General features: G+C 50.0%; 1 protein-coding gene across 6 annotated transcripts in view; it reads left to right on the top strand.

The window, feature by feature from the left end:
* Positions 1 to 27720, top strand: part of LOC119178251 (multidrug resistance-associated protein 1) — a 303221-nt gene that overhangs the window by 63989 nt on the left and 211512 nt on the right. For all 6 annotated transcript variants that reach the window (XM_037429456.2, XM_075882282.1, XM_075882283.1 and 3 more), the window contains exons 4-5: positions 4821 to 4943; positions 16661 to 16795. In XM_037429456.2, coding sequence (XP_037285353.1) covers positions 4821 to 4943; positions 16661 to 16795 — 258 coding nt within the window. The remainder of the gene's footprint in view (positions 1 to 4820; positions 4944 to 16660; positions 16796 to 27720) is intronic.

Below are 27720 nucleotides of genomic sequence, written 5' to 3' on the forward strand. Positions count from 1 at the left end.
AATGGTTTTATTGTAGCAGCAAGGACAATCTCACTGACTTTATTACTCGTGGAGCATCACTTACTAGTCTCATCGAATCTAATATTTAGTGGTACGGCCCAACTTGGCTAGGGGAAACAATTTGAAGGTGCAAGCAACTCCAAGAATTGCAATACAACGACAAAGATTTCATTGGAGGAATCGAGCGATTTTCAAAGCTGGTCTGTACGAACTTCCATCGGGCGTTTTCGTCCGTCAATGCATCTTGCGGGTAGAAGACTACAGCTCTATTATGCGGCTGATACGAGTCACCGCATGTATCAAGCGCCTCGTACGTTATGCTTCGCGACACCTTACATCAGTATCTGAACGTCTCACGGCGGAAGAGTTATTACAGGCTGAGCACTATTGGCTCCAGACCATTCAAGAACAATCCTTTCCAAATGAAGCTCTTGCGCTGCGCAAAGGTCAGACATTACCCTCAACATCTCCTCTTCGCCTTTGTCCGTTTGTGAATAATGATGGCCTTCTTCATGGCGGTAGACGGCTGGATCAGCTTTGTGCTAATCACGACATACACCATCCTATTCTCCTGGCAGATAATAAGCTCACCAGACTTATCGTATCAGCGGCACACGTGTGCACTATTCACGGTGGTGTTGAAGCAACATTAATGGAGCTTCGAAAGCGCTTTTGGCTGCTGAAGGGACATCAGACACTAAAGAAGATAGTTTGGAAACGCAGGATTTATAAACAATTAAAGGTAGTAGCAGTATCAGCATCAATGGCCCCTCTACCTCGCCAGAAAATTAGTAAAGCAAGCCCATTCATCATTTTCGGGCTCGATTACTGTGGGCCCTTATACGTTAAACTAGCAAGTGGTTCATCAAAGTCCTACATCCTTTTTTTTTTTTCATTTGCAGTTACACAGGCGGTACATCTGTAACTAACCTCATACATGACTGCAGCAGCAACATTGCTTGCCTTCTGCTGTTTCGTCGCCTGGTGCAGAGTTCCTTACGGTATACTCCGACAACGCTCAAACCTTTGCAGCTGCGCTAATACATTTGCATCTATACTACCAGCGCTTTGGGAGTATGTGGCCGAGCTACGTGTAGAGTGGAAGTTCAACGTAGAAAGAGCTCCATGGTGGGGAGGATGGTGGGAGCGTCTCATAAGCTCAACAAAAAACTTCTTGAAACGCTCATTGGAACGCAGCAGCCTCGGCGTGGAAGCTTTCACAACGGTGCTGTCCGAGATTGAAACAGTAATTATTAGCAGACCACTGACGTACCTCGAGAGCAAAAAGCTCCAGCCATTAATTCCATCTCGTTTCTTGTTAGGAAAGCGCAGAATTTCCCTGCCAGAACACATTGACTTCTCAGAGCTTCCGATCACAGTTCACTTGAACCGCAAGGCTCTTCATCGCCAACGTATCATGATGAAGTTTTGAAAAGATGGAAACGCACCTTCCTGCTACTACTGCAATTCAGCTCATAACAGCCCAAGTCGTTCATCAACCAAACTACAGATCGGTGATGTAGTGCTAGTGTTAGAAGACAACACACTTGCAATATACTGGAAGCTAGGCCGAGTGATTGCCTTACTGCCAGGAAGAGACAGCATAGTGCGCGCGTGCTCAGAGCATCTAGCCAATGGGTCAATAGTGAATCGCCCGGTGCATGAACTCTGCGCCCTCGAAGCATCGGACTAATCTTGGCCCAGCCCGGAGGATGTTGCAAAATGCGCCGGAATGGAGCATCAAGGAGCTTGCGCGATTGGTAGTGAAGGTGACGAAGTGGAGATAGGCACACGCTGAAAGAGGACGGCAGGACAGATAGTTCGCCATGACCGCAAAATAAAGTCACGTTTTTTCTTATGGTTTAGGAGCCAGTCGTTCTGTAACAGCAGCGGCGAGAGGCATGTGCTACACCCGATGCAAAGGTCATAGGAAGCGAGCCTGTAGGTGCAGTCTATCCTGGTCGTGAACTGGTAGAGTGCATGAGTAGACCGACACAAAGGGAGAGCACTTGCACTGCTGGCAGAGTACATGCCTGCAAAGCCGATTTTAAAAACTCAGCTCTAAAACATCAATGACCATGTTTTCCAGCCAAAACACATAGCGAATTCAGTCACACTGGCCATTATTAAATTGCTTATTTTATCAGAAAGATTAGGCGAAGGGTCACATCATGACAAGCTGATGCTACGAGGAGGAGGTGACATGCTGCCCGCTCGTCACCACTGCATTGCAGTGAAGCACATCTTTTTTGCGGGCACACATTTTAGTTGATAACAAGAAGAGTTTTTCTTTTCTTTTTTTTTTTTCTGTGCTCGCAGCAACGAGAGGCCCGCCAGTCCTTCTCCCTCCAGTATATACGGCAAAACTGGGACTAGTTATTGCTGGGAAACATTACCCCAGGGGCCACAAACTAGCGGGCACAGTAAATGACCTCCTGTGACTACTTTCGATAACTGAATGTTCCTTGCACCCTACTTTTTGTATGTTTTGTTCATTCAAAAACCCGCCTAATTTGAAGATTCTTCACAGTCCCAGTGACTTTGAATTAACGAGGTTTTACTGTAGTTTGGGGACCAGCCATTCTTGGACACGCGGAACTGCCTGCGTTGGGGGCTATTGACCTGCTTCCCACAAGAGATATGAATATCCTCTCAAATGGCCTGCATTTTGAACTTTATCGCATTGTTCTACTGTGCCTCGAGCTCAGCGGCATCTGGCCACCGCATTTAGCTATACATTAGCTGCATGCTGATCTTGCAGTGGTTTTTCTAATGAGATTCAAAGAGTATGTTATTAGCCAGGCAGACAACAAGCCAAGTGTATATAGTTTTTGAAACCAAAGCTTTTCAGCCAGTTGACTGTGAAATTGTAATACAGTCGAATCTCATTAATTCAAACACACTTAATTCGAACTTCCGGTTGACTCTAACTCACGATGAGGCTCCGTCAAAGCTATGCGTATTACAATGGGCGAAAACGCCCGGTAATTCAAACGCGCAAGCACTTGCGACAGTAATGTGAATATACCGCGCTCCGAAAATGCTCTCAGCGCCCCACCCAATCCCGCGGTGGCACCTTCAAAGTTTGCAGGAAAAAAAAGAAAAGTACAAAAACTTCCCTGCGGGAGGCAAAGACTAAAGGCTAAATAGCCTGACGAGGTCTTGACCTCCTGATACAGTCTGCATCAGTGCCATATTACACATATTCACACATCAGTAACATACATATACAAATAAGTGACATTATACATATCTTATTTAGTCCTTCGACACCTCAATGCTGTGTGCGAAGGAAAGGAAAAGGAAAGAAAAAGCTGCGCTGGAACGTTTGCTCTCTCTCAAATGCCAATTTGCGCCGCGCATGTGCCATGCTTCTTCCTTTGCCGCCCCTGCCACATAAAGACCCTTCTCCTTACATTGCCACGTGAAAATAGAGAGAGAAAAAAAAGCTGTCACGGAGAGTGGCTCTGTCTCAAGCGCCGGTGCCATCCTTCTCCTTTCAACGACGGGCGCAAATGCAGAGAGAGCAAAAAAAAAAAAAAAGAAAAAAAGCTGCCGTGGAGTGTTGGTTTTCTCTCAAATGCCGATCTGCTTCTTTCCGCGTGGAGATGCTCCTCCTTTCTCATCACGTACTGGCAATACTTCGGCTTTGGCACAGAGGGTAGTAGCGGAAATCCAGCCGTTGTCGTCGTCTTTAGAGAGCGTAGGCGCTGGACATTGGCACGCACAACTTCTCTTGTCAAGAGAAAGCTGAAGCCAAAGTAGACATGCTTTGCAAGCTGCAAGCGAAATTGATTGACTCGCTGCAAGGCAGACGTGTGCAGACGTTCATTACCGATTACTTCAATTAATGACGAATGTCCTGCGATTTGTGAATAAGTGCAAGTCTTCTGAAACTTCCCCCTTGTGTGTTAGCTCAATGCACATGCGCCACTGCATGGGGAGCCCTCCGTTTACTTAGCTTTCATTAATTCGAACTTCTTTTAATTCGAACAAATTTTTGGGCCCCCTCAAGTTCGAATTATCGAGATTCGCCTGTACAATCTAATGGGATAAACGAACAGTAAGCATACGGACATCTTAAAAAAGTGGTGTGAAGACCAGATCTTTTCTTTGCACCATTTTAGTAGAAGGGGGAGTGCTTAGTGGCTTCGCAGGTTGCCTTTGAAGTTTTGGGAACCATTAGCATCACCAAAGACAACTTGTCGTTCAGAAACGACTAACACCAAACATACACAAACACCAAGGGAGCACAACTTTTTATTTGGGAAAGGTGCTGCTATTTTATGTGTTATTGCTGCACGCCCAGGCTACAAACATCATTATATGATATATATAACGGTGCTTTACACACAAAGAAATGACACCCACAAACAACATGCATGTTGTGGTGTTAGGACAATGGCGAGTGCTCAAGAGAGGAAACACTAGCAAGATAGGGGACGACTATTATTTTCGGAACACATGCGCTTTGCTCTTTGTCTAGAGTGTATGACAATCTCTTGGTGATCACTGGGCGATGTCAGGAAGTGTTAAAGTATGACACTTACTGCTACATCAAATTACACCTACCTATATTTTTTCTCTGTTTTTCTGGTGACAAGTGTGGGAGAGGATCGTATTTTTTCTAGCCTTGATTATGTGGGGCTGCTATGAATCATGTGAAACGTTGATATTTTTATATTAACAATAGTATAAAATTTTATATGACCATATATCACAATATTTATTGTTAATATGTGCCTAGTTCCTTACCGTGCCTAATTGAATTGAAATCAACAAGAGACAATTGTGAACTATTTTTTTTGTCTGTATTGCAGATCTTTCAAGCCTTGACATTTATTGTGTGCACAGCAAAACTGGTGGTATCCTCGCTGCTCTACCTTCGCTACGCAACAGACTTGGCAGAAGTGGCTGGATGCTCTGTGCTCATTTGCACTCTAGTATGTTCCACTCCGGTCATGTAAAACAGTTATTGGCAGAAAACCAGACTGCTCTTGTGATGAAGGGCTATTTATTTATTTATTTATTTATTTATTTATTTATTTATACATGTACCTACAGCGTCTGGGGGCATTTTTGTAGGGGGTTTAGAAATGAAAAGTACATACACGTTAGTGAAAACAAATTGCACGGCACAAAACAAAGAAGAAATTAAAAATAGATAAATCACAGCTTACAATGTATGGACAAAATACGGACTGGACATTTCTGCTTTGTTAAATAAAATGAAAATCGTGAAGAGTAGAAAGAGAAAAAGCGACATCATGTGACAACATACTCCTTTAAAAGTGAAGGAAACGCTTTTTCAGGGGCGGTCACAATACTTTCTGGAAGACCATTCCATTCGCGTATAGTTTTAGTTTTAGGAAAAAAAAGTATTTGCTTAGGTTGTTGTTCGGGACATATGTTGGCATAGTTTTAAGGGATGGTCTCGTGATGAAGTGTAGGTTAGTGATTTGATGTATTTATTTTTATCGATCCCAGTTTTGTCCTTTATTAGGTTGTAGAAAAGACATAGCCTGATATATTTACACTTTGAGGACAGTAACGGCCATCCAAGTGCAGTAACAATGATATGTATACTGCAGTTAAACCTTGGTGTAACAATCTGTAAAGCTAATGAGAACTGACAAATATTTATGCCAAGGGAAGTATAGGGGATGTTTTTAGAAGTTATTGTAATGTAAATGTGAAGAAAGAAAACTGGATGAAAAGATAACTTGCCGTGGGCAGGAACCGGACCTGCGAGCTTCAATCAACGCGTTCGATGGTTTACCAACTGGACTATCACAGCCGCTAAGGAAGACAACAGCTACTCAGTTGCTTGTAAACAATAGGAAGGCTGCAGCATAATACAAGCATAATATACTGGACATCATTGGGTATACAATAAATCAAAAGAGTAATGCCTAAGATTTCATGCTATGCAACTATGATTATACTAGTCAAGCCTTACTGATTAATTTTTTGGTCCTGACACTGTTGATGAGGTGCTTTGGGAGCTCAATGTTGGTGTAACTACTGTCGTACCCCTTTATAAGAGACACTGATATAAGGGACAAGTAGGTATTAGAGACACCAGAGTGACTACAGTAAAATACGGGAGGATAAGAAAATGCATATGAGGTACCCTGCTTGTAAAAAACATCTGATATAATAGACAAGAATTGCTGCCCAGAGCATGCCTCTTATAAAGGGGGTCCAACTGTACTCATTGTTATTCTTGCACCTTTTCTGGCATGTTTTCTCTCATGGTAAGAGGGGCATTTTTTATATAAGATAACATACTACAGTTAAACCGGCCTAAAGAGAACCTTCATGTAACCAATTTCTTGATGTAATCAAGTTTTTCTATCCCCCGTCATTACTCAGCAGAAGCACATGTTTTTGTAACCTCTATGTAACAAAGCAACAGCAGGAGGCAATGTTGATATTGTCATGGGGTCATGACGTGGGTGAAAAGAGCAGACTGTAGGTCAAATAATAAACCGTTTACAGTGTAGACCACTTATAACATAACCGCTTATAGTGCAGAACTGCTTACAATGCGGTCATTTCCTACTCCCGTTTACCCTCCCATAGAACCCCATGTATACACATATCGCTTATTGTGCAGTCCTCCGAGATGAAAGGCCGGTTATAATGCAGTTGCCTGAAATTGTTTGTGACAAACGTGGTAGTGAGTGCATTTGTGAAAGGAGGCGTGCTGGGTGCACTGCTGGGTAGCGAACGACAAGGTTGTTACGAAGGATGAGGGGACACGGAGTGAACGAACGAAGGGGCAGAAGGAAGAAAAAAATGACTGCATACTAAGGAGTGAATGATTATGAGTGGGGCAAAGCGTCCGTCAGCCCGTTTGTGCTTCTATCCGTCCGTTTGTTCTTGCTTTCGTCCGTCCGCACAACCATCCACGCGTCTATGCATGCGTCCGTCCGTCCATGCGTCTGTCCGTGAGTCCGTCCATCCATCTGTGTGTCTGTCTGTCTATTCGTGGATCCATCCGTCCGTACGTCCGTCTGCTAGTCTGTCTGTTCGCCCCTCTGTGCGTCCATCTAGTGAACACACCAAGCACCGCCATCTCCCATCTCTCATACCCTGTGGCACATACCCGCTCAAAAGCGGGTATGTGCTGCCGGTGGCTATGTACTACTGCATACATACAAGGGATGGACAGACCCACATCTTAAAGAGCTTCACCCCTAAGAGAAAATGAAAAAGACAGCAGGGCACTGTGCGGGCTCACCAAGTAACAGACGAGGACGGTTGCCTCGGTGACCGATAAGCCTTTGCAACGGGGCCGACACGGGTACTACGTTGCTAGCGGGGCTTCGGCCACGCGCCGCTCAACGTGGCAGGTGTGATTTCATCTTTATCAACTCCATGTGCTCAACAGTTTCCTGTCGAGAAAGACGTTGTTATCGAGCTTGGAACAAATATCGTGTTTGCTTCCTGGTCTGTAAATTGAAAACCTTTTACGGTTTTATGACGTGAGGTTTCACTTTTGCTGCCAGTGCGCTGTCGTACGTAAGCTTGGCGAGTTGTCGTCATTGCTCATCTCTCAGCCGCGAACGCGAATTTGTATTACGCACGGTGTTCTTGGTTCACTTCTAGTGCAATTTTTTTGACGCCGAATCTTCATGTTTCGGACAAGCTTTCCACGACAACATACCAAACGGCAAGCTACGCCTAATCTGCGTCGGTTGCGCTTTGATCAGTAGTGATCGCGGGACTCTTAGTTGCGGTTTGGTACCGAATCAACGAAACTCTTTGCGATGGCCGCAATTGACGGGAAGGGATACATACCGTTAATGAAAATGAGGGCGGCATGTGTAGTGCTCAAATAGTGGTTCGCGATTCGATTGAAATGTCTTAAATCACGTGCGTGCCCGTGAAATCGAATGGTTAGCATCTTTCAACACAACAAATTCTAGACGTGGTTTGACATAGTTTCTGTGTAATGTTCATAATCGAGGCGATCTGGTAGTCGGTGAATTTCCGCGATGGTGCTGTCATTTGTTTCCCCCCCTTCCCCTTTTCACGTTCTTTTCATTGGCAATGCATGTTTTGGGAGTTGAAGTTTTTTAACATTCAGGAATTTAAATGTCAGCAAGCACGCATCGCATGTTTCTTATAGCGGCGAGCAGAGCGATGGCCATCGATCAACTGACAAGCAGCGAAGCGTGTCGGCATTTATACACTTGCCGTCGAATATTCTAGCATTATAGCTACGGCGGCGTAGGTTCCAGAATAATCTGTAATGTTCACTAAATCGGCGTAATCTTAACAAAATGATCCAAAGCTTCTCTAACAGTGTATGCGTGGTTTGCGCTGAGAATTACTGACAGTGAAGCGGGGTGATAGCAGCAAAACTTGAGGAGGGAATGTGAGGAGGGAAGGTGCTGTAGCAAAAGTACAATAATAAAGATAATAAACAATAAGCACAAGCAATAAAGCACAGCAACAAAATAGTCCTCAGGTTCGTGCATGAGATGGCTTGAGGCGCATGACATGGACGACTTTCGGTCGAGCACAGCACTGTTGAGAGTTCGTAATGCCATCGGGAACAACCTTGTAGTCGAGTGGGCCGAAATTTCGAACTACTCCGTACGGTCCGAAGTACCATCGCAAAAGTTTTTCACTGAGCCCACGTTGGCGTATCGGTGTCTATACGCAGACATAGTTCTCGGGCTAGTACTCTAGGAAGCTTTGTCAAAGATTGTAACGGCGGCTGTTGGTCGCATGCTGATTCTTGATGCGCAGGCAGGAGAGTTGATGAGCTTCTTCTGCGCGCTCAAGGTAGACGGTGACGTTAAGGTTCTATTCGTCAGCGATGTTTGGAAGCATAGCGTCAAGTGTCGTTGCCGGGCTTCTTTCATAGACCATCTGTGTCATTTCTTAGGCAGCCATATTGTATGCGAAGGTCACGTATGGAAGGATTTCATCCCACATCTTGTGCTTGACGTCCACGTACATGGCTAGCGTATTGGCAATGGTCTTATTAAGACGCTCGGTGAGGCCATTGATCTGTGGATGGTAGGCGGTGGTTTGGCGGTGACTTGTCTGGCTGTACCTCAGGATCACCTAAGTTTGGTTCGCTGTAAAGGCCGTACCTCTGTCAGTAACGAGGACCTGTGAAGCTCTGTGATGCAGGACAATGTTATCCATGAAGAACTTTGCTACCTCAGTGGTACTGCCTTTGGGCAGGCGTAGCGCGTGTCTTGGCGTAGCGCGTGAGGTAGTCGGTAGCTATGATGATCTATTTGTTCCCGGAATTGGACGTTGGGAACGGCCCCAGTAAGTCTATGCTGATTCGCTGGAACGGCTGGTGAGGTGGCTCGATGGGCTGGAGAAGTCTGGCTGGCCCAGTCGGCGGTGTCTTTCGTCGTTGGCGCTCCCAGCATGTTTTCACGTAACGAGTGACGTCGGCAGAAAAGTGTGGGCAGCAGTACTTCTCCTGTATTCTTGCGAGCGTACGGGAAACACCGAGGTGTCCAGCCGTCGGCTCGTCATGTAGAGCACCCAAAACTTCTGGACGGAATGCTGAAGGTACTACGACAAGGTAGTTGGCCCGAAGTGGCGAGAAGTTTTTCTTCAACAGAATGCTGTGCTGCGACTCAACTTCTCATTTGAATCCTTTTGGAACAACAGCGGTCTTGTCCTCAAGGTATTCTACAAGGCTCCTGAGTTCAAGGTCCGCTCGTTGTTGCACGGCGAAGTCGTCGGCCCTTATGGTGCTCAAGAAGCAGTCATCGTCTGCGTCGTCCTTTGATGGTGGTTCGACTCGGGCACGAGGCAGACAGTCGGCATCAGAGTGTTTTTTTCCGGACTTGTAAGCGACGGTAACATTGAATTCCTGAAGTCTCGAGCTCCACCGTGTGAGGCAACTTGAAGTGTCTGTCAAGTTAGCTAGCCAACGCTAGGCATGGTGGTCGCTCAAAACTTTGGAGAGCCTACCGTAAAGGTAGGGGGAACTTTGATGTAGCCCAGATTATTGCAAGGCACTCCTTTTTTGTTGTAGAATAGTTGGCCTCTGCCTTTTATAGCAACCAGCTAGCATAACTGATGACTCCTTCCAGTCTGTGAGTCCTCTGCACTAGAACGGTGCCGAGTCCTACACTGCTTCTTTTCTGTCTCGGCGAATTTGTGGAAATGTGAAAGTAGCGGAAGCGTCAGCAGGCATCATTTCGGTTCCTGAAATGCTTCCTCCTGCGCCTTTCCCAATTAAAGGGGTGCTGAAGAGGTCTCGGATTCACGAATTTATTGCGAATTCGGTATCCGCGACCTCTTACATGTCTCCAAAAGTTTTTTCATGAGGTTAGGTTAAACAACAGCGCTATAAGTGAGAAAACTTTGACTGAAGAAATGTTCCAATCACAACAGCGGCGGGACTCGTTATGGCGGCTGCTGCGCCTGTTGCTTATTTTCGGCAAAATAAAGTTGTTTGTGTTGGTTGTGGGAATTGAAGCTAGCCCACTGTCTTTGCGCGGGCTTTGCCGCCTTTTATGCCGTTCTCATGTCCCGATATGTCTCCCCTCCTCGCTGTCTGCCGCGCTGGGAGAGCGGAGTGACGTTTAACCCCCTCAACCAGTAGCGGATGTTGACTGTGGCGGTGCGCGCGGAGTCTCCCGAGAGGTTTTCGCACGGTGCCTCGGGAGCGGGTAGATACTCTCTGGGAGTGCAGACGGTGAGCCACGCAATATTTTCTGTCCGTCGACTCTCGTCGCTCAAGGCTCGTCAGACTTCACTGACGGCGCCTCGCGCCCGAGGCGAACGCTCACTTTTTGTTGCCCCTCTGCGTACGGACGGCCGAAGAGTGGTATGGTGTCCTAGTGCGTGGCCTAGCTACGCTGACCCGTCTCCCTCCGAAGCCAACGTGAGCGCCTTTGCCCTCGCTTGAGCAACCGGGCCTTGGTCCCGGTGTCTCCGTGGATCACCTTTACCGCGGAGACGTGCTCGTGGCACCCTGTGTAGTACTTGCATGCCCGTGGCGTGAATAAGCCTATTTGCTTTCCCGCCGCGCCCTGCAACGGGCTGTACTGCGTTTGGTGTTGCCACACACAATAAAGTGTTGCGACTTTGAGCAGTATCGTGTTCTCGGACGGTTAACGCGTGCCCTGCGGCTCGCTAAGACTGGACCCACGTTAGTGGCCGTACTCCTTCGGGATACGTGTCACTACATGGTTTATACAAATTTGCAACTTGATTTGCGATTTCGCCGCACGGAATGACGTATCATGACACCAAAATCTCGCTTTTTTTTTTTTTTTCAAAAAGTTTTTCAGTGTCCCTTTAAACTCCACGTCGGTCCTTGTAAGGTTAGTGAGTGCCTCTGCAATGCAGGCGATGTTTTTGACCAACCACCTGTAATAGTCGCACAAGCAAGAAATCGATGCCCGGCTTTCTTGTAGGTGGGTGGAGGGAAGGTGGCGATGAAAGCTGTTTTCTGTGGGCCAGGGTGAACGCCGCACTTGCTGATGACGTGGCTAAAGAGCAAGAGCTCCTCACATGTGAAGCGGCACTTTTCTAGCTTCGTGGTGAGTCCGGAGTTCTTGATTGCTTGCAGTACAGCTTCAAGGCGCCGGAGGTGTTCGTCGAAATTTGAAGAAAACACCACGACGTCGTCCAGATACACAAGGCAAGTCTGCAACTTCAAGCCGGCCAGTACTGAATCCATAACACGTTGGAAAGTCGCGGGTGCCGAGCAATGACCAAAGGGCATGACATTAAACTCGAACAGGCCGTCCGGTGTAATAAAGGCAGTTTTTCTTCGGTCCCTCTCATCGACTTCAATCTGCCAATAGCCGGTCTTGAGGTGCATCAAAGGAAAGTACCTCGCATTGTGAAGTCGATCCAAGGCTTCGTCTATCCAAGGGAGAGGGTACACGTCTTTCTTCGTGATCTTGTTCAGGCGACGATAGTCGTAGCAAAACGTTCCGTCCTTCTTCTCAACTAAGATAAGTGATGCCCATGGACTCTTTGATGGCTGAATAATGTCGCATAGCATTTGATCGACTTGCTTCTTTATGGCATCGCGTTCTCGCGTTGACATTCTGTAAGAGCTAATGGCCTGGAACTTTCTAATGGCATTCTGTAAGAGCTAATGGCCTGGAACTTTCTTCTGTTAAGGTGTGATGGTTTGTGACCAGGGTCTGTCGAATTTTTGATGACGATGAAAAACATTCTTTGTATTGTCGAAGCAAAGTTCTGAGCTGTTCTTGCTGATGCGTCAGGAGGCTTGCGTTAACGTCGAAATCTAGTTGACAAGCTTAGTTTGTTTGTAGCAGGTTTGGTAGAATCAACGAGGGCCAAAGCGTTACTAGCTTCCACTATGTCTTTGATGTAGGCAACCGTGGTGCCTTTGCTCACGTGCTTGTATTCGTTACTGAAGTTTAAAAGCATCACTATAGCTTTCCTTCCTAGCAGCTCGGCTGTTCCTCTGACGACACAGATCTCGCGGTTGATCAACATGTACAGGTCGTTTTCAATGACGCCTTGCACTTTTGTTAATATCTGTGTGCTGACAAAAATGCTGACATTGGAGCGAGGGGGAATGGTGACTTGTTTTTCCAGCACATTCAAGGAGTGCTTTACTGATGGCGTGTGCGGCAGCAGTGATTTTTCTGTCGACAGTGCTATCAACTTTGATCTGAGGTTGATGACTGCACCGTGAAGGCTTAAGAATTCCATACCAAGAATTATGTTTCTGAAGCAATGTTGTAGGATTACAGAGCTTGCGGGGTAAATCTGGTTGTCAATAGAGATTCTAACTGTGAAGGTTCCTGCCGATGTTACTAAGTGACCTCCAGCTGTCCGGATCTCAGGGCCTTTCCAGGCAATCTTCACTTTCTTCAACTTCGTGGCCGACGGTCCGTTGATGATACGGAATCGTCAGCTCCGGTGTCGACGAGAGCTGTCACATTGTGGCCGTTGATAAGAACGTCGAAGTCGCTAGTTTGTCGCCTCGTGTTCCAGTTGGGTTGGATCACAGCTGCGACGGTTTGTACCGCTGCTTTGACGCTGCATCATCAAGTCTTCTGGCCGCGAATTTTCGACGTCGAAACTACGTTGACATTGCGGTGAGTTCTTGTGGTTTCGTCGGCGGCGGCAGTCGTTCTTTGGTTGTTCATCGTACAGCAATGGCATCTCTATCGGTTGCTGCCCTTGGTTTTCCAAAAGGTACGGGTTAGGTGACTGACCACGGATCAGGCTAGTGTACGGCCGGCGGTGCGGCTAGTTGTAGCGGTTGTGCGACAGAGAACAGTATGGTCGTCGTTCTTGCCACTGTATTGCGGTGATGTAATCGGCAATGTCGTGAGGCCTTTCACTCAGCCGTGGACATGGCGTGGTAATGGCAAATCCCCGGAGCCCTATATGTCGGTACTGGCAGCGGCGGTAGGGGTGGCCGGCTTCCCGCATTGGTAGCATAGCGGGTAGTTGTCAGGGGCGCGCCAAACGTTCGTTTTCTTTGGTGTGTAGCGCTGGCCAAGAGGAGAACGGTAGGGCGTCAGTAGTGGTGGCGGCGGCGGCGTCTGGCGACGGAAGTTCGGCACAGCGGAGCGTTTGTTTGGGTGCGAAGGGGGGGGCGTAGGATTGGGATGAGCAGTGTAGCTCATCGCTTGCAGCTAAGGCTGCGGTGCTTCGGAAGCTCCAAACGATTGCTGAATTTCTTCGCTGACAATGTTGGCAATCCAGTCCACTTGGGGCTGCGATGAAGGCAGCAGCTTCCGGAGCTTCTCCTACATGATCTGTCGAATCGTTTCATGCATGTCGTTGGAGCCGAGGGAGCGAACTGTGCTGTTTTGCATCAATCGGTGATTGTACTGGTGGTTATGCATTTCGAGCGTCTTCTGGATCGTCTTAGCCTCCAATACAAACTCTTGAACTGTTAAGAGTGGGTTCCGCACCAGCCCTGCGAGCAGGTCTTGCTTTACCCCTTGCATGAGCAAACAGACCTCATTCTCTTCAGCCATGGCGAGGTCAGCATGGCGAAACAACCAGGTCATCTCTTTGAGGAAGATAGTCACGTTTTCATTCGGGAGTTACTCACACCCATGTCTTGAGGAAGGTGGCGGCCCTTTCATTGCAGACGATGCTCATGAAGGTGCTCAAGAACGTTGTCCGAAAGAAATCTCAGGTTCGAAGCGTCGATTCCCGGTTCTCAAACCACGTCTTCGCGGCGTCTTCAAGGTAGAAGTATATGCGGCGTAGTTTTTCTTCGGGGTCCCAGCAGTTAAATGCGCCAACATGGTTGTATGTCTCCAGCCAGGTCTTCGGGCCTTCACTATGTGATCATGGAAGCTCGATGATTCCTGGGATGGCTGCATCACAATCGCTGCATGGGGTGGCCCACCGGCTGTCATGGTTGCTGTAGTCATCATGCTCGTCGTGCGAGTCTTGTTTGATAAGGGCCCGTACTCCCGTGGTAGACCTTGTTGCCTACGGCTGCCTCGCTGGTCGTGGTTGGCGTGGTGTCTTTTCCGCGACGTGTACTTGGCTCACGGTTGGAGGTGGGCGTGCGGTACATGGATCGGGAAGCACCTTCACCAGATGTCACGGGGTCATGACGTGGATGAAGGGAGCAGACTGCTGGTAGATTAATAAACTGTTTATTTGAGCCGAACTTGTGGCTATGAAAAGGAAAGTCAAATTACAGCAAGACACTGTCACTGATAGCGGCGAGCGGAGCGACGGCTGTCGATCAACTGACAAGCGGCGAAGCGTGTCGGCATTTTTACACTTGCCATCAAATATTCTAGAGTTATCGCTAGCCGCAACGTAGGTTCCTGAATAATCTGTAATGTTCACGAAGTGGGCGCAATCTTAACAAAATGATCTACTGCAGTCCTGAAGCTTCTCAAACAGTGTATGCATGGTTTGCGCTGAGAATTACTGATAGTGAAGCGGGTGGTAACAAAACTTAAGGAGAGAATGTGGCAATGTAATGATTTTTTGCTACGAACAATCTAAAACCTTTGCCTCAGAATTTGTCATTTTGGCATGAGCATGCATCATTCATACATAGTTGACCCGCTCCAGCTGCCCCGCCGCGGTGGTCTAGTGGCTAAGGTACTCGGCTGCTGACCCGCAGGGCGCGGGTTCGAATCCCGGCTGCGGCGGCTGCATTTCCGATGGAGGCGGAAATGTTGTAGGCCCGTGTGCTCAGATATGGGTGCATGATAAAGAACTCCAGGTGGTCTAAATTTCCGGAGCCCTCCACTACGGCGTCTCTCATAATCATATAGTGGTTTTGGGACGTTAAACCCCACATATCAATCATCAACCCGCTCCAGCTGGTGCTTGAAGCAGACAGCAGTGGCGGCACGCACAGCACACTCATGGTCCTGGTGACTTTTCGCGAGAGCAAGCGCTTGGGAGGTGGGCGGGTAAATGAGCCTGCGCGCTCCGAACTGGCATTGCCGCCGTTCTTGTGGAAGCAGATGCACGCTCGGATGTGCCCTCTCTTTCCTGAGGGGGGCGGGGAAAAAAAGCTTACTTTGGCATTGGCAGTGCCATGCTTTTAGTTAGCGTCACATATGTGGGGCTGCGCTGAATTTGGAGAGGGCTTTACCGAATAGGGTTTCTCTGTTCGCGGCTCATTCCCTCTTCCTTTGCCATGTGCGGGGTTTCACTGCGTGCAGTTGGAGTTGCGCATGATGACATTCAGCTTGGTAGCTCTCTCTTTTTTTTTTTCTTTCCTTTTTTGATGCAGACAGTTGGTTCGTTCTGTCGAGGAGGTGTCAGATTAGGCGCTGATGGAAACTTTCCGAGAACACGGTGACAATGACGGATCTTTGTAAGTCGACTTGTCATGCGCTTTCGTCTTGCACCAGACCGTGAGTCTGCATGACTGTAGGCTTCGCAATTAGCCCATTGGCTCTGGCAACATGACGACGTGTACAATGTAAGGCAGTGAATGCGATAGCAGCAAATTGTAATGTTATACAAAGTAAGGCTGGCAGCCAACTCTTATGGATCCGATATCATGGTACTCCTACAAAATGCTGGTGTAAGTAAATATGACCACTCCGAGAAGTAGGAATTTTTCCACACAATCTCTTCGCATTTAAAGTGCACTGATGCTTGCTGAGATAGTACTCGTGCCAGCGATTGCGACCGCACACCTTTAAAATCAAAGTTCACCGTTGCTACCCGAGTGACCCCCTCCCCCTTCCCCCCAGCTTTGCGTTTTTTCATGCTCGTTCGAACAGGTAGTTGCCTTTCTGTTTGAGCATTCGGCGGCAGTTCTAACATGCGGGGGGATGTTATCACATGTTAAACATGGCTCCTACAGCAAAAACTCGTTGAGAGTGCCCATATAATTGCTATCGCAATAATAACACAGTTTTTTACCACTAAGTAAGTGTTTTGGGTGAGCTCTGCCTTCCTTCCCCTTGTGTTTTATTTTTGTGTTTATTTTTTAAAATTTTGTATGAACCTTCATATAACGCAAATCTTTTTTATGAAGAATTTTTCTTGGAATCGGTCAGTTCCACTAAATACAGGTTTAACACTATTACAGCTTGATCTGTTTGTTTCCTTAGTGTTATTTTTGTTGGAATACGTACTAGAAAATAGAGCAATCTCTTGACGATGTCTGTACTGCCTTCATGAGTATGCAGAGGAATGCCCTGACTTTGCTTGAATGTTCTCCCTGCAGGTCCTAGTGACAGGCCTGACTCTGTTGGAAAGACGAAAAGGACTGCGGTCGTCTCTGGCCATCCCTACATTCTGGCTCTTATTTGCCATCTGCATGGCAATTACATTTTATGCAGATGTCGTCAATTTCACTTTCGTAAGTAACTTCATAAGTGGTAAAGTGCTAAGCTGGATACGTTTTAATCATCGAGCATCTTCACTAATCAGCCCTGAGTGAGAGTGCAAAAAAAAAGCAACTAGGATATGTAAAGTGCTCTGTATTATGGACATCGGCCGGCGACTCCGTAGACGGACGGGCCCCTCTCACCCACTTGCAGCGTCGCCTGAACCACTTGCCGTGGCAGATTTGGTTCGAGTCTCTCTCGAGCGTTCACAGAGAGCAGACGTGTTGCCCGGTGCTCCCGATTCTGCGAGAGACGCTACCGCGTCAGCCCGCGAGAGACGCGACCGCGTTCCGCGCAGTGCTCCTCGCGTTCCTGGACTCTCATACCCGTTCGAGTCTTGTCAAGGCGAGTAATCTTTACAGATTATGCCCTTGGATCCCTGCCACCGCTTTCGGTGACCTGAGCCCTGTGACAGCGTCCTCTGCTCCTGCGCGTCGCTGGGGCAGCTGTCATCCCGACTACCATGGCAGAGCAGTCCCCTCCATTCTCGGCTACGCCATTGGAACGCCCGTCGCGTTCCCTGGTTCCCACATCGTCACACAGACGCTCAGCGAGCGTCGCGTGCACCCGCGTGCTGTGGAACCTCATCTCCAGTGCCAAAGCGGTGCGGTTGCATCATGAACAGGCACAGAAACTGTGCAGAGTCGTCAGCGAGAAACCGACATCACTTCGCCTACCGGTGCTTGCTGCCGACGTCGAGACAACTGCAAGGGGCCTGACGTCCTCGGCGGCCTCCAGCCCTACCACTAGCACCACAGCATCTTCGACCGCTGTAGCGGCGCATCATACAGCCCAACTCGAAGATGCCGGGTCAATTCTGTGCGTGAACGTCACCGTTCCGCAGAACGTACCACTGCCGTTAGACGAGGAACCTGATATTGCAGACATGGATACTACGTCAACGCGTAAGCGCTCGCGTCCTAGCGAGTCGGGCAGCGACGATGAGGGTGGCTCGCGGAAGATGCACGCAGTAGCGCCTGAACGTGCCACAGTTGCGTGTCTTACCCCAACGTCAAATGATGCGGTTGCCCACGAAGACGCCGTCACACACGCAACTGACGAAATCAGTCAGTCTGAGTTTCAGACCGTCCTCTCCAAGTCTAAGAAGCGCCGACAGCGAGCCTCGACATCTCAAGGACCCGCTGCCCACACTGGTCCTCGTCCCGCCACTGAATCGACGGCTATGCTTGCCCACGTTGCTCCAGGGACGTCTAATGCGCCCACTGCGACTCAGACCGCTCCTGCAGGGGTACGCGCCACTGAACACACCATGCCGGCTTCTGCTTCATCGTCGCTAGACTCGGGCACTATTCTTTTTCGACCAGCAAACGCCAGCGCCTCCTTTCACCGCACCTCTCGTCTTGCCATTGCGCAAGCTCTCTCTGCGCTGCCCGGAGTCAAGGAGGTGAGAGTAAACACGAAAAAGAACATCGTGGCAGCAGACGCATCTACACCAGAATGGATGAATCGCCTACTAGCAACATCGGAGCTCGCAGGAATACCCGTGACTGCCCGCCTCCCTGCTGACCGTTCACAAAGCAGTGGCGTGGTGCAAGGCGTCGATGGCGACTATACCGACGAAGCCCTCCTGGCCGCCGTGTCGTCCGATGTGCCGGTGATTGCAGCCAGGCGACAAGGGACATCACTAGTCTTGCGGTTCGCCTCTCCCGTGCCTCCCACCCGGGTCCGCCTTTTTCGCATGGTGTTCGAAGTGAGGCCATCCCGACCTCGCCCGCTTCAGTGCCGGCGGTGCGGACGCTATGGGCATATCGCCGTCACTTGCCGAGGACCAGAGCGGTGCCTGCGATGTGGTGGCCACCATGGGAAAGACGCCAACTGCACCAACAAATTAAGATGCCTGCACTGCGGCAGGCCACATTCAGCTGATTCCGCAGACTGTCAGCTCTGGCAAAGAGAGCGGCACCTGGCCACCATCAAGGCATCAGCTCCCACCTACCTGCCTCACCGCGAGGCTCAAGCAGTCTTGCGGGCAAGCCCTAGTGTAACTGATAGTCCTCAGCTGAGGCAGACCACGGGCAAGAGCTATGCTGCCGCAGTGGGATCACCATCCAAGATGACGGTCAGCTCGACCCATCCAGGCCAGACAGGCGTACAACAACGGGGCCCTTCGGCTGGTCTCAAGCACCCAGACTCTACCACGACTCGTCCACCCGCGAAGGTACCTTCCCAGCCTCGTGTGGACCAGGAAAATGCAAACCTGAGGCTCCTGTTAAGAGCAGTTGCGGACCTGCTGCCTCCTGAAAACCAGCTGCGCTCCATCTGCCTTCAGGCAGGTGGCGCGCACCCTCATAGCAGCCACCATGGCTGACACTCATCCGCATGCTGCAGAGAACCACCGCCGCCGCCGCCCGTGTGTGCTTCAATGGAACGCTCACTCGTTGCGGCGGCGGCATGCAGACCTCTCCTCACATCTCCTGCAGAGCGAGTATGATGTGCTTGCTTTGCAGGAAGTGTACGTAGCAGCGACCGACTTGCGACTTCCCGGATACATCGGTTACCAAAGTATCACGTCGTGTACTCTAGACACGTGCCAGGACGCGCCGTGCATAGCGAGTGCACATCCCCAGGGTCGACCACGTTGTGCAGTGTACGTGCGACGAGAACTACCACATGTGCACATAAACGTGGCTGATGTCACTGGAGGGGCTCTTGAGTGTTGTGCCGTGACGGTGCGGCTTCGCGGTGTGGACACGACAGTGGCCTCTGTGTATGTGCGACCTGGACAGCGGTGGGACGCCTCCATGCTGTTACAGCTCACGGCTAAATTCGGAAGAGACTACCTCATATGTGGGGACATGAATGCTCATCACACCATGTGGGGGAGTAGCACCTGCTCCTCTCGAGGAAGGGATCTGGTGGACGTTATCCATCAACTGGGCCTACAAGTTTTGAACACCGGATCCTTCACTTTCGTCCGCAGAACAGCACGACCGTCATGCTCCGCCATTGACGTCACCTTGGCCAGTGAAGGGGACCGGTACGATTGGGCAGTGGAGCCTGACTCCTGGGGTTCAGACCACCTGCCGATCGTCATCTCACCTGTGGGCGGAAAGATCCCAAGGAGGAGGCTGTGTAGTACGATCGATTGGCGGGCTTTTCGAAGGCAGCTTCGAGACGTCCCAGAGGATCAGGATTTCCTGAATCTGGTAGCAGTGGCAGCGCAGGCGGCAACTATCCAGACCAGGGTGCCAGAGCACCACCCTGTGCCAGACCTCCATCACTTGAACTTACGGGCTGCGAGGCGCAGGGCTGAGAGAAGGTACCTAAAATCCCATGACCCAGCTCAACGTACACTCTTCAATCGTGTGGATGCGGTATGTCGGCGACATGCCAACCGTCGCAGGCGGCAAAGCTGGCAAGGCATCTGCCTCTCCCTGAGTCAGGCAAGAGGTGGCGCAAAAGCATGGCGACTTCTACGATCCCTCGTCACTGGACCAATGGTGCGGCAACCCGTCATTGCGGTGGCCATCTACTTAGGCATTAGTGAAAAAGAACTGGCAGAGCGACTGGCCGATCGCTTCACAGAACTCCCACCAGCCAATCCTTCAGCCCTCATCGCCACGCCTGCTCCCAAGCCACCGCAAGGTCATCACCCTGCCTGGACGGCCAGCCAGATCGCATCTCTGTGTCAGGACCCTATTTTCGAACACGAACTGAACGTTGCTCTAGCCAGAACCAAGCGCCGCAGTTCCCCTGGTGCCGACGGCATCACATACCAGATGCTGCGCAACCTGGATATGGCCTCACGACGACACCTGTTGAGGACTTTTAATGAAATATGGCAGAGCGGCAACCTACCTGAAGCCTGGCTGACCGCTGTTGTGGTGCCGATCCGGAAACCTCGCCGCCCTTGTGCCGCCATTACGTCCTACAGACCCGTTTCTCTCACCTCTGCTGCCTGCAAGCTCATGGAAGCCATAGCACTGGCACGCCTAAATTGGATTGCGGGGGCAAAGGATTTCCTACCAGAACAGCAGACGGGCTTCCGACGCCACCGATGCACAGCAGACTCGATCGCGGACGTCGTCTCTACCTTGGAGGAGGCCAAGCGCAACGGCGAAGTGGCCCTCCTCGTCCTGCTGGATGTACAGAGCGCTTTTGACAGCTTGCCTCACATAGCGATAGAGAGTGCTTTGGACACACTCGGCATCGTGAGCTGCCTACGTACCTTTATCAGTGCCTTTCTGGCAAAACGCACCCTCCGGGTTAGAGTACGACGCGCGCTCAGCGATCCACGGCCAGTGACAGCAGGCGTTCCACAAGGTTCCGTCCTGAGCCCCTTTCTGTTCAACCTGGTGCTAGCGGGGCTGCCGACCGCGATGCCCGCAGACAAGCGTTACCCCACGCAGTGCTCCTTGTACGCAGACGATGTGGCACTGTGGGTTAAGGGGCCTAGGCAAAACTTCACGGCCATAAGGCGTTCCCTGCAGCGCTCCTTGGATGCCGTCGTCTCTTTCTTCAAGGCAATCGGACTGAACGTTTCGCCCACGAAGACGGAGGCACTGCTGGTTCACCCCAGAGCCGCTGCGCGGAGGGCCGTCCGAAGGCTTGTGCTAGGTGACCGACCTATCCCGTGGAGCGATGCAGTGACGTACCTGGGGCTAAGGATCGACCACCGCCTTACCTGGATACCAGCCGTTAAGCTCGCCGTCCTCAAGGCCACCAGGGTCGAGACTGCCGTAAGCAAACTGCTCAGCAGGGGCCAAGGGTGCACCTCACGGCTGGCTCTAAGACTCTACGAAGGGGCTGCAACGACAGCGCAAACTTATGCACTGCCCTTGGTGCAGCTAGCGCCACACCGCAAGGAGCAACTGGAGCGGCAACATCGCATGGCAATTCGGCGCTTCATGGGACTTCCCCGTCAGTCACCCATAGCTGCAACCCTGGCGGAGGCCCAGACCTGGCCTCTGTCACTCTTGATGCTACGACAGGCGCTGCATCACGTGGATCGCCTTCACAGGGCCCTCGGGGGCGCTGCCCTCCTTCGGAGACTGCGGAGCCGACCAGCGTCACGGATGGCACAGATCTGCGCTCTCTATGAAGAGCTGGTCCCCGATCCCCCCAGTCCAATCCAACCCCCTCCACCACACCAGCAGCCTCTGGACGTACAATTAACTCTGGACAACCTCAGAAAAAGGCGCACACCGGCATGCGAGCTCCATCAGGCAGCCGTGGCGAAACTTCATGAAAGACTTAAGGGGCAGCTCCTGGTATTCACGGACGGGTCCGTTCGGGACAGCCCCCATTCGGCCGCGGCTGCCTGCGTCATACCATCGACTGGGACAACCATCCGCTGCCGACTTCCCTTTCACGCCAGCTCCACTGCAGCTGAATTGGCCGGCCTTCACTTGGCAGCCGACCACCTTGCTGCCACGTTACCCCAGTTGCCTGTGGCGATTCTGTGCGACTCCCGACCAGCCCTACAAGCGCTGCTCCAACCAGACCAAGCAGGCATAACTGTGGCGTTGCTGCACGCAAAACTGACCGCCATCAAAGAGAGTGGTGTGCGCCTGTCCCTCCACTGGCTTCCCTCGCACGTTGGAATAGCTGGCAACGAGGAGGCTGACGCCGCCGCTAAGGCAGCACACCACTGCGACACGCCAGTCACTAAGGCGGTAACCCAGTCGGATTACTCACGGCAGCGACTGCGGAAGCTCTTACCAACGGCCCACCCTGACACACGGGTGGCAAGCGGCAAACCTCCACCATCCCTTCCGGAGACCGGCCTGGACAGATGCGAGCGGCGGTTGTTGCTTCGCCTGCGTACTGACAGCGTCTGGCCTGCGGCACGCATGTATTCCGCGGGTCGCTCTTCATCGCCAGCGTGCCGAAGGTGCGGTGATGACGAAACGCTGCAGCATATTGTTTGCTCCTGCCCTGACCTGGCCACTGAGCGTTGCGCACTGGTAAGCCGCTATCGTCTGCTTGGACTACCTGCCGAAACAATGGAAGACATACTTTTTCCCGCGCGCTCGAAGACGAAAGCCCTTCGAGCCTTCCTCGAGTTCTGTGCTTGCGCGGACCTCGCCGCCTTATAGACGGACTCTTTTCACTCGCACTACTGACTGTACTGACAAGACGTTCTCTTGCCATGACATTCACTTTTTCTTTCCTTCCTCTCTTCTTCCTATCATCTTTACTTCCCCTTCCCCGATCCCTAAAGGCGCTGAGCCGTGCCCCCGCGACGGGAGGCAGAAAATAGCGTCCTTTTTGTCTCTTCCTCTTTCATTAATCTCTCTCTCTCTCTCTCTCTCTGTATTATGCTCTGTATTAGATATGAGCTAACATATCTTTTTATCAGCGAATTTCAGAGGCTGCATATTAAAACCCCATCTGGTGGTCAAACTGTGTCAATTGCACCATTATGCTACAATTCCATGTCTCTGCTCTTTGCTGTGCACATTTAAGCACAACTTGCGCCAACTGCGCCAGAGTTCACCAGCCTGCGTGTTTACATGGCATCGTACGATTTAAAGCCTGAGAACAGTCCTAGTCGCGGCAAACATTGCTGGAGCTTTTCCATGATGCCGCCGATGCCCTCTATATACTCGATTCCTTCCAGTGATGCACTTTTTGTAATTATATTCAGCCTAACTAAAATCTCAGTGTCATCACGTATGTCTCAGTCGTTTAAAGTTTAGCTTGTAGTCGATAGTCGCTCGCATTTGATAGGGAACTGGCAGTAACATGCAGAAAAGTGATTTTTTTCTTCTCCAGTCACTTTGCGTACCGTGTAGCCATCACGGCCAAGCAGCAACAGCTGTCGACACTGCGTTCTGTAATTGGCATCTTCACACGAATGAAGATATGGCCGTGTGAAAGTTTGTTTAATATTTCGAAAAAAAAAAGGCTCTTATTCGCGATAAGCGGACATACCCACATAAAGGGTGTCTGTTATGATGTGGTGCAACTGCTGCTCGTGCACGGCGCTCATTGCGCATCTTGATTGTGAAAGTGACGTAACTCGGTGACATGCCACCGTAGACACTGGGCTCTGAGGTCAGCCACAAATAAAGAGCAAGTACTTTCACGTGTGCCCGAAACGGGGTTAGAACAATCAATTTTGTCGTCTATTCACAAAAAAGCAGTTTCAGCACAATGGCGAAGCAATGAATAGGATGGAAACAAATTGGCTGGCAGCTAACTCTTTTGGATCGGATATCGCTAACTCCAGAAAGCGTTGTGAGTATACGGCCGTTCCATGGATAGATGCTTATTTTCAAAGTTCTTCGTGTTGAAAGTGAAGCACGGAGATACGAGCCAACCACTGATGCCTGTGAAGCTAGAGTGCGCGCCACTGATCGTTATGGTGCCGGTATAATCAATGTTCACACTTGCTGTTCGAGCAAGACCCCACTCCCCGTGTCTCTTTTAGCTCTTAAAAGATGGGCAGTTTGTTTTCTTTCTGCTTGAGCCTTTGACAGCCAGTCTAACATGTGAGCGTATCTTATCACATGCGCCCTCTGAGCACCGGAGATTCACCTTCTCGTTTGACCTCTGATTCAGTTGCGTTCATCAGCCCCACTCATCAGCCTCGCTCACTCGCATTTACTGGCAGGCAGAACGTATGATTCGGGGGCGGGGAGAGGGGTATATGTTAGAAACTGTGACTTTATACGGAATATGATGGCGACGCCAATGGCAAGATCCAGTTGAGATTGTCTATATACAGTGTAGACTACTTATAACGTAACCGCTTAAAATGCAGAACTGGTTACAATGCGTCCTTTTTCGACTCTTCTCACTTTCCCTTCGAACCTCATGTACGCGCATACCGCTTATTGTGCAGTCCCCCAAGATGAGAGACCGGTTATAATGCGGTTGCCGGCAAATCTTAGTGCCGCTGGGTAGAGAGTGACGACATCGTTGTGGAGGAGGAAGGATTGCGGAGTGATCGAACGAAGGACGGAGGCAAGAAAAAAAAGAAAAGAAAAAGGATTGCGGCACACTGTGCGGGCTTGACGAGTAAGGGAGGAGGGCAGTTACCTCGGCCATAGGCTTATTAGCAGGGGGGGGGGGGGGGGTGGCAAGGGGGGCGCGAGCCCCCCCCCCCCCCCCCACTTTTTACAGTGGGCATTGTCAGCCGCATGCTGGGGAAACCAACAACTAAGGCAAAGTTTTCCTTCACCACAGTAATCACTTCATTATATTGTTACAAGAAAATGAAATTGTTACCAGGGAATGTCTTAATATAGTAAAATGTTTCTAAAATTTCATCTGTGACAATTGTCCTTGAATGTTCCTTGCGGTGCGGGTTGCCTATGCGACTCTTTCGTGCCTTGTACTGAAATATTGCAAGACGGACTACAGTACAAGGCGTGAAAGCGTTTTATGCTTGTTTTGTTATGTATGGGAGTGAGCAGTCAATTTATGGACCAGTCAGAGCATTTGCTGTTTCAGGAAAATTGTTTTCTTTCATCAAAAATGAATAGTGTCATCGCTGCTTTATCAAAGCTGCTGTGAGCCGATGATTGTGACAAATCTTTTGAAATGCTTTAGTTCTGCCGTACTAGAAGTGCCACAAAAAGGTTTGTGCTTTAGTCTTTGATAAATCTGATCAGCCTTGCTTATAGGAGCGATGGCAGTTGTTTGCAAAGTGGCGAAGAATAAAGCAGTGGACCCTAGCAGTGGACTCGAGTACAGTGGAAAGCTCAGCTTCTAAGCTTACCCCGCAGCTCGACCCACTGGACCAGGGAGAAGGTGAAAGACTGTGGTTTTTTGCACGATGAAGGCCTAATTAGGAGTAGAGCTAGTTAGTTTTTATTCAACTTGAATTTTCTTTTACAGCTCAAAATATTACTCTGACAGGAAAGAAGTACACACGCGCAGCACTGCTTAGTTCTCTCTCTGTCAGCAAGGATGAGCTCACAGAGATGTGCACGTACACATACACTCTAAAAAGTTTTCCAGAGTAGCTGCGCAGTATTACTATGAAAAGCGCTCTTTGCTCCTTTAAAAGATGAAATGTGCGCAAAATATGGCACACAGCACCGCAAGAAGGGGCACTTTCCTCCTTGTGGAGTAAAGCACCCATTCTTTGGGGTAAGAGCAGAAATGTTGCACACATGCTGTGTGCATACGACTCATCGGTGCCTACACAAGCCTGTTTCATTTCAGACGGTTCTGTGGCGTGGTGTGGTGTAGTGGTTAGTGTACGCGCATGCTAACTGAGGGGTCGTGAGTTGATTGATTGATGTGTGGAGTTGAACGCCCCAAAACCACCATATTATTATGAGAGACGCCATAGTGGAGGGCTCCAAAAATTTCGACCAGCTGGGGTTCGTTAATGTGAACCCAAATCTGAGCACACGGGCCCACAGCATTTTCGCCTCCATCGAAAATGCAAATGCATCCATCGAATCGAATATATATATATATATATATATTGTAAGGCAACGTTGTAAGGCAACACCTGAAACTGCAGATATCAGGCCAACGCATGACAATGAGCTCCGTGCGTTGATACGATCGATGATTTGCGAGGAGCTGCAACTCCAGGCCACCTCGTCGTCTTGTGAGCTCCGCATAACACCTTCTGCAGGCAGCCTCCGCAACATCGTCAGGGAGGAACTGGCATCCATGACGTGTGAGCAAGTCCCGAGCTCGCATACCTCTCCAAAGCCGACATACGCTCAGGTGGTTGCAGCGTCACCTTCTCAGCAATCACCGCAGTACGTGTCAACGCAGCCCTCCCTAAATGTCCTCGCCCCAAGGGCACCGCCTCCTTCTTTCCATGCCTGGCGTCCAACTCGACCGATTTGCTATTATTGCGGAATACGTGGCCACATCTCACGGTTCTGTCGTCGACGTCAACAAGACGAAAGGCATGGCTATGGTGACTACAAGAGGGATGAGTTTGCCCCCTTTCCACAACATCGTCACCCATACCAACTTTACCAATGCCGCTCACCCTCTCCACAGCACTTCGATGCAGCCAGTACCTTCCACTCCTCGCGCCGTCGCTCCCCGTCACCTATGCGCCGTTCCTCGTCACCACTTCGTCCGGCTACCACGGCGTCTGATCATCGCCCGGAAAACTAAACAGTGCAGCTTCAGGAAGGAAAGCTGCATTTGGCGGACTGCATCGAACTCCTCCGGAACGCCCCTCAAATGTACTTTCAGTGTGTGTTGAGGGTATATGGACTGAAGCCTTGGTGGACACAGGTGCATCGCTCTCAGTTATTAGTGTGGACTTGTGTTCCCTTTTGCGCAAAGTGAAGACACCGTATGATGGCCCTCCCCTTCGCTGTGCTAATGCGGTTTTTGTTCAGCCTTCTGGTGTTTGCACGGTACGAGTTTTTATTGAGGGCATCCTTCACCATATACAGTTCCTTGTTCTGTCATCGTGTACCAATGCGCTCATTTTAGGATGGGACTTTCTCTCCTCAGCTTCAGCCGTGATATCTTGCCGTCAGAGGGTCATTCACATGTCAGATACTGCGCTTTCGTCTGATAACTATGCCCATAGCCAGCGTTTCGTCACCGCTGATGACTGTTTTATTCCTCCAGGTAATGAGCATATTCTGACCCTGACATCAGATAAGATCGATACTGGTGATGTGTTCCTAGCACCGTGTGGACGTTACATCTCTGGTGGACTTACCATCGCTCCTAGCCTGGTGCGCTTTCGTGATGGCAGAGAATTAGTTACGGCAGTTAACCCCACTTCATTGCCTGTTGCACTGCCCCAGGGCACCACTGTGGTTTGCTTGACAGATACCGAACCACTTTCTCTGGTGTCCCTTCACGGAGACTCGCCATCTTTCTCTACGAGTACTGATGAACAGGCTACAACGGCTGCTTTAAAAGCCACAATAAATCCCCATCTCACGTCAGCGCAAAAGCAAGAACTTTTGGGTGGGCTTCAAAAACACAG

The sequence above is a fragment of the Rhipicephalus microplus genome, chromosome 2 (assembly GCF_043290135.1).
Source record: "Rhipicephalus microplus isolate Deutch F79 chromosome 2, USDA_Rmic, whole genome shotgun sequence".
NCBI lineage: Eukaryota > Metazoa > Arthropoda > Arachnida > Ixodida > Ixodidae > Rhipicephalus > Rhipicephalus microplus.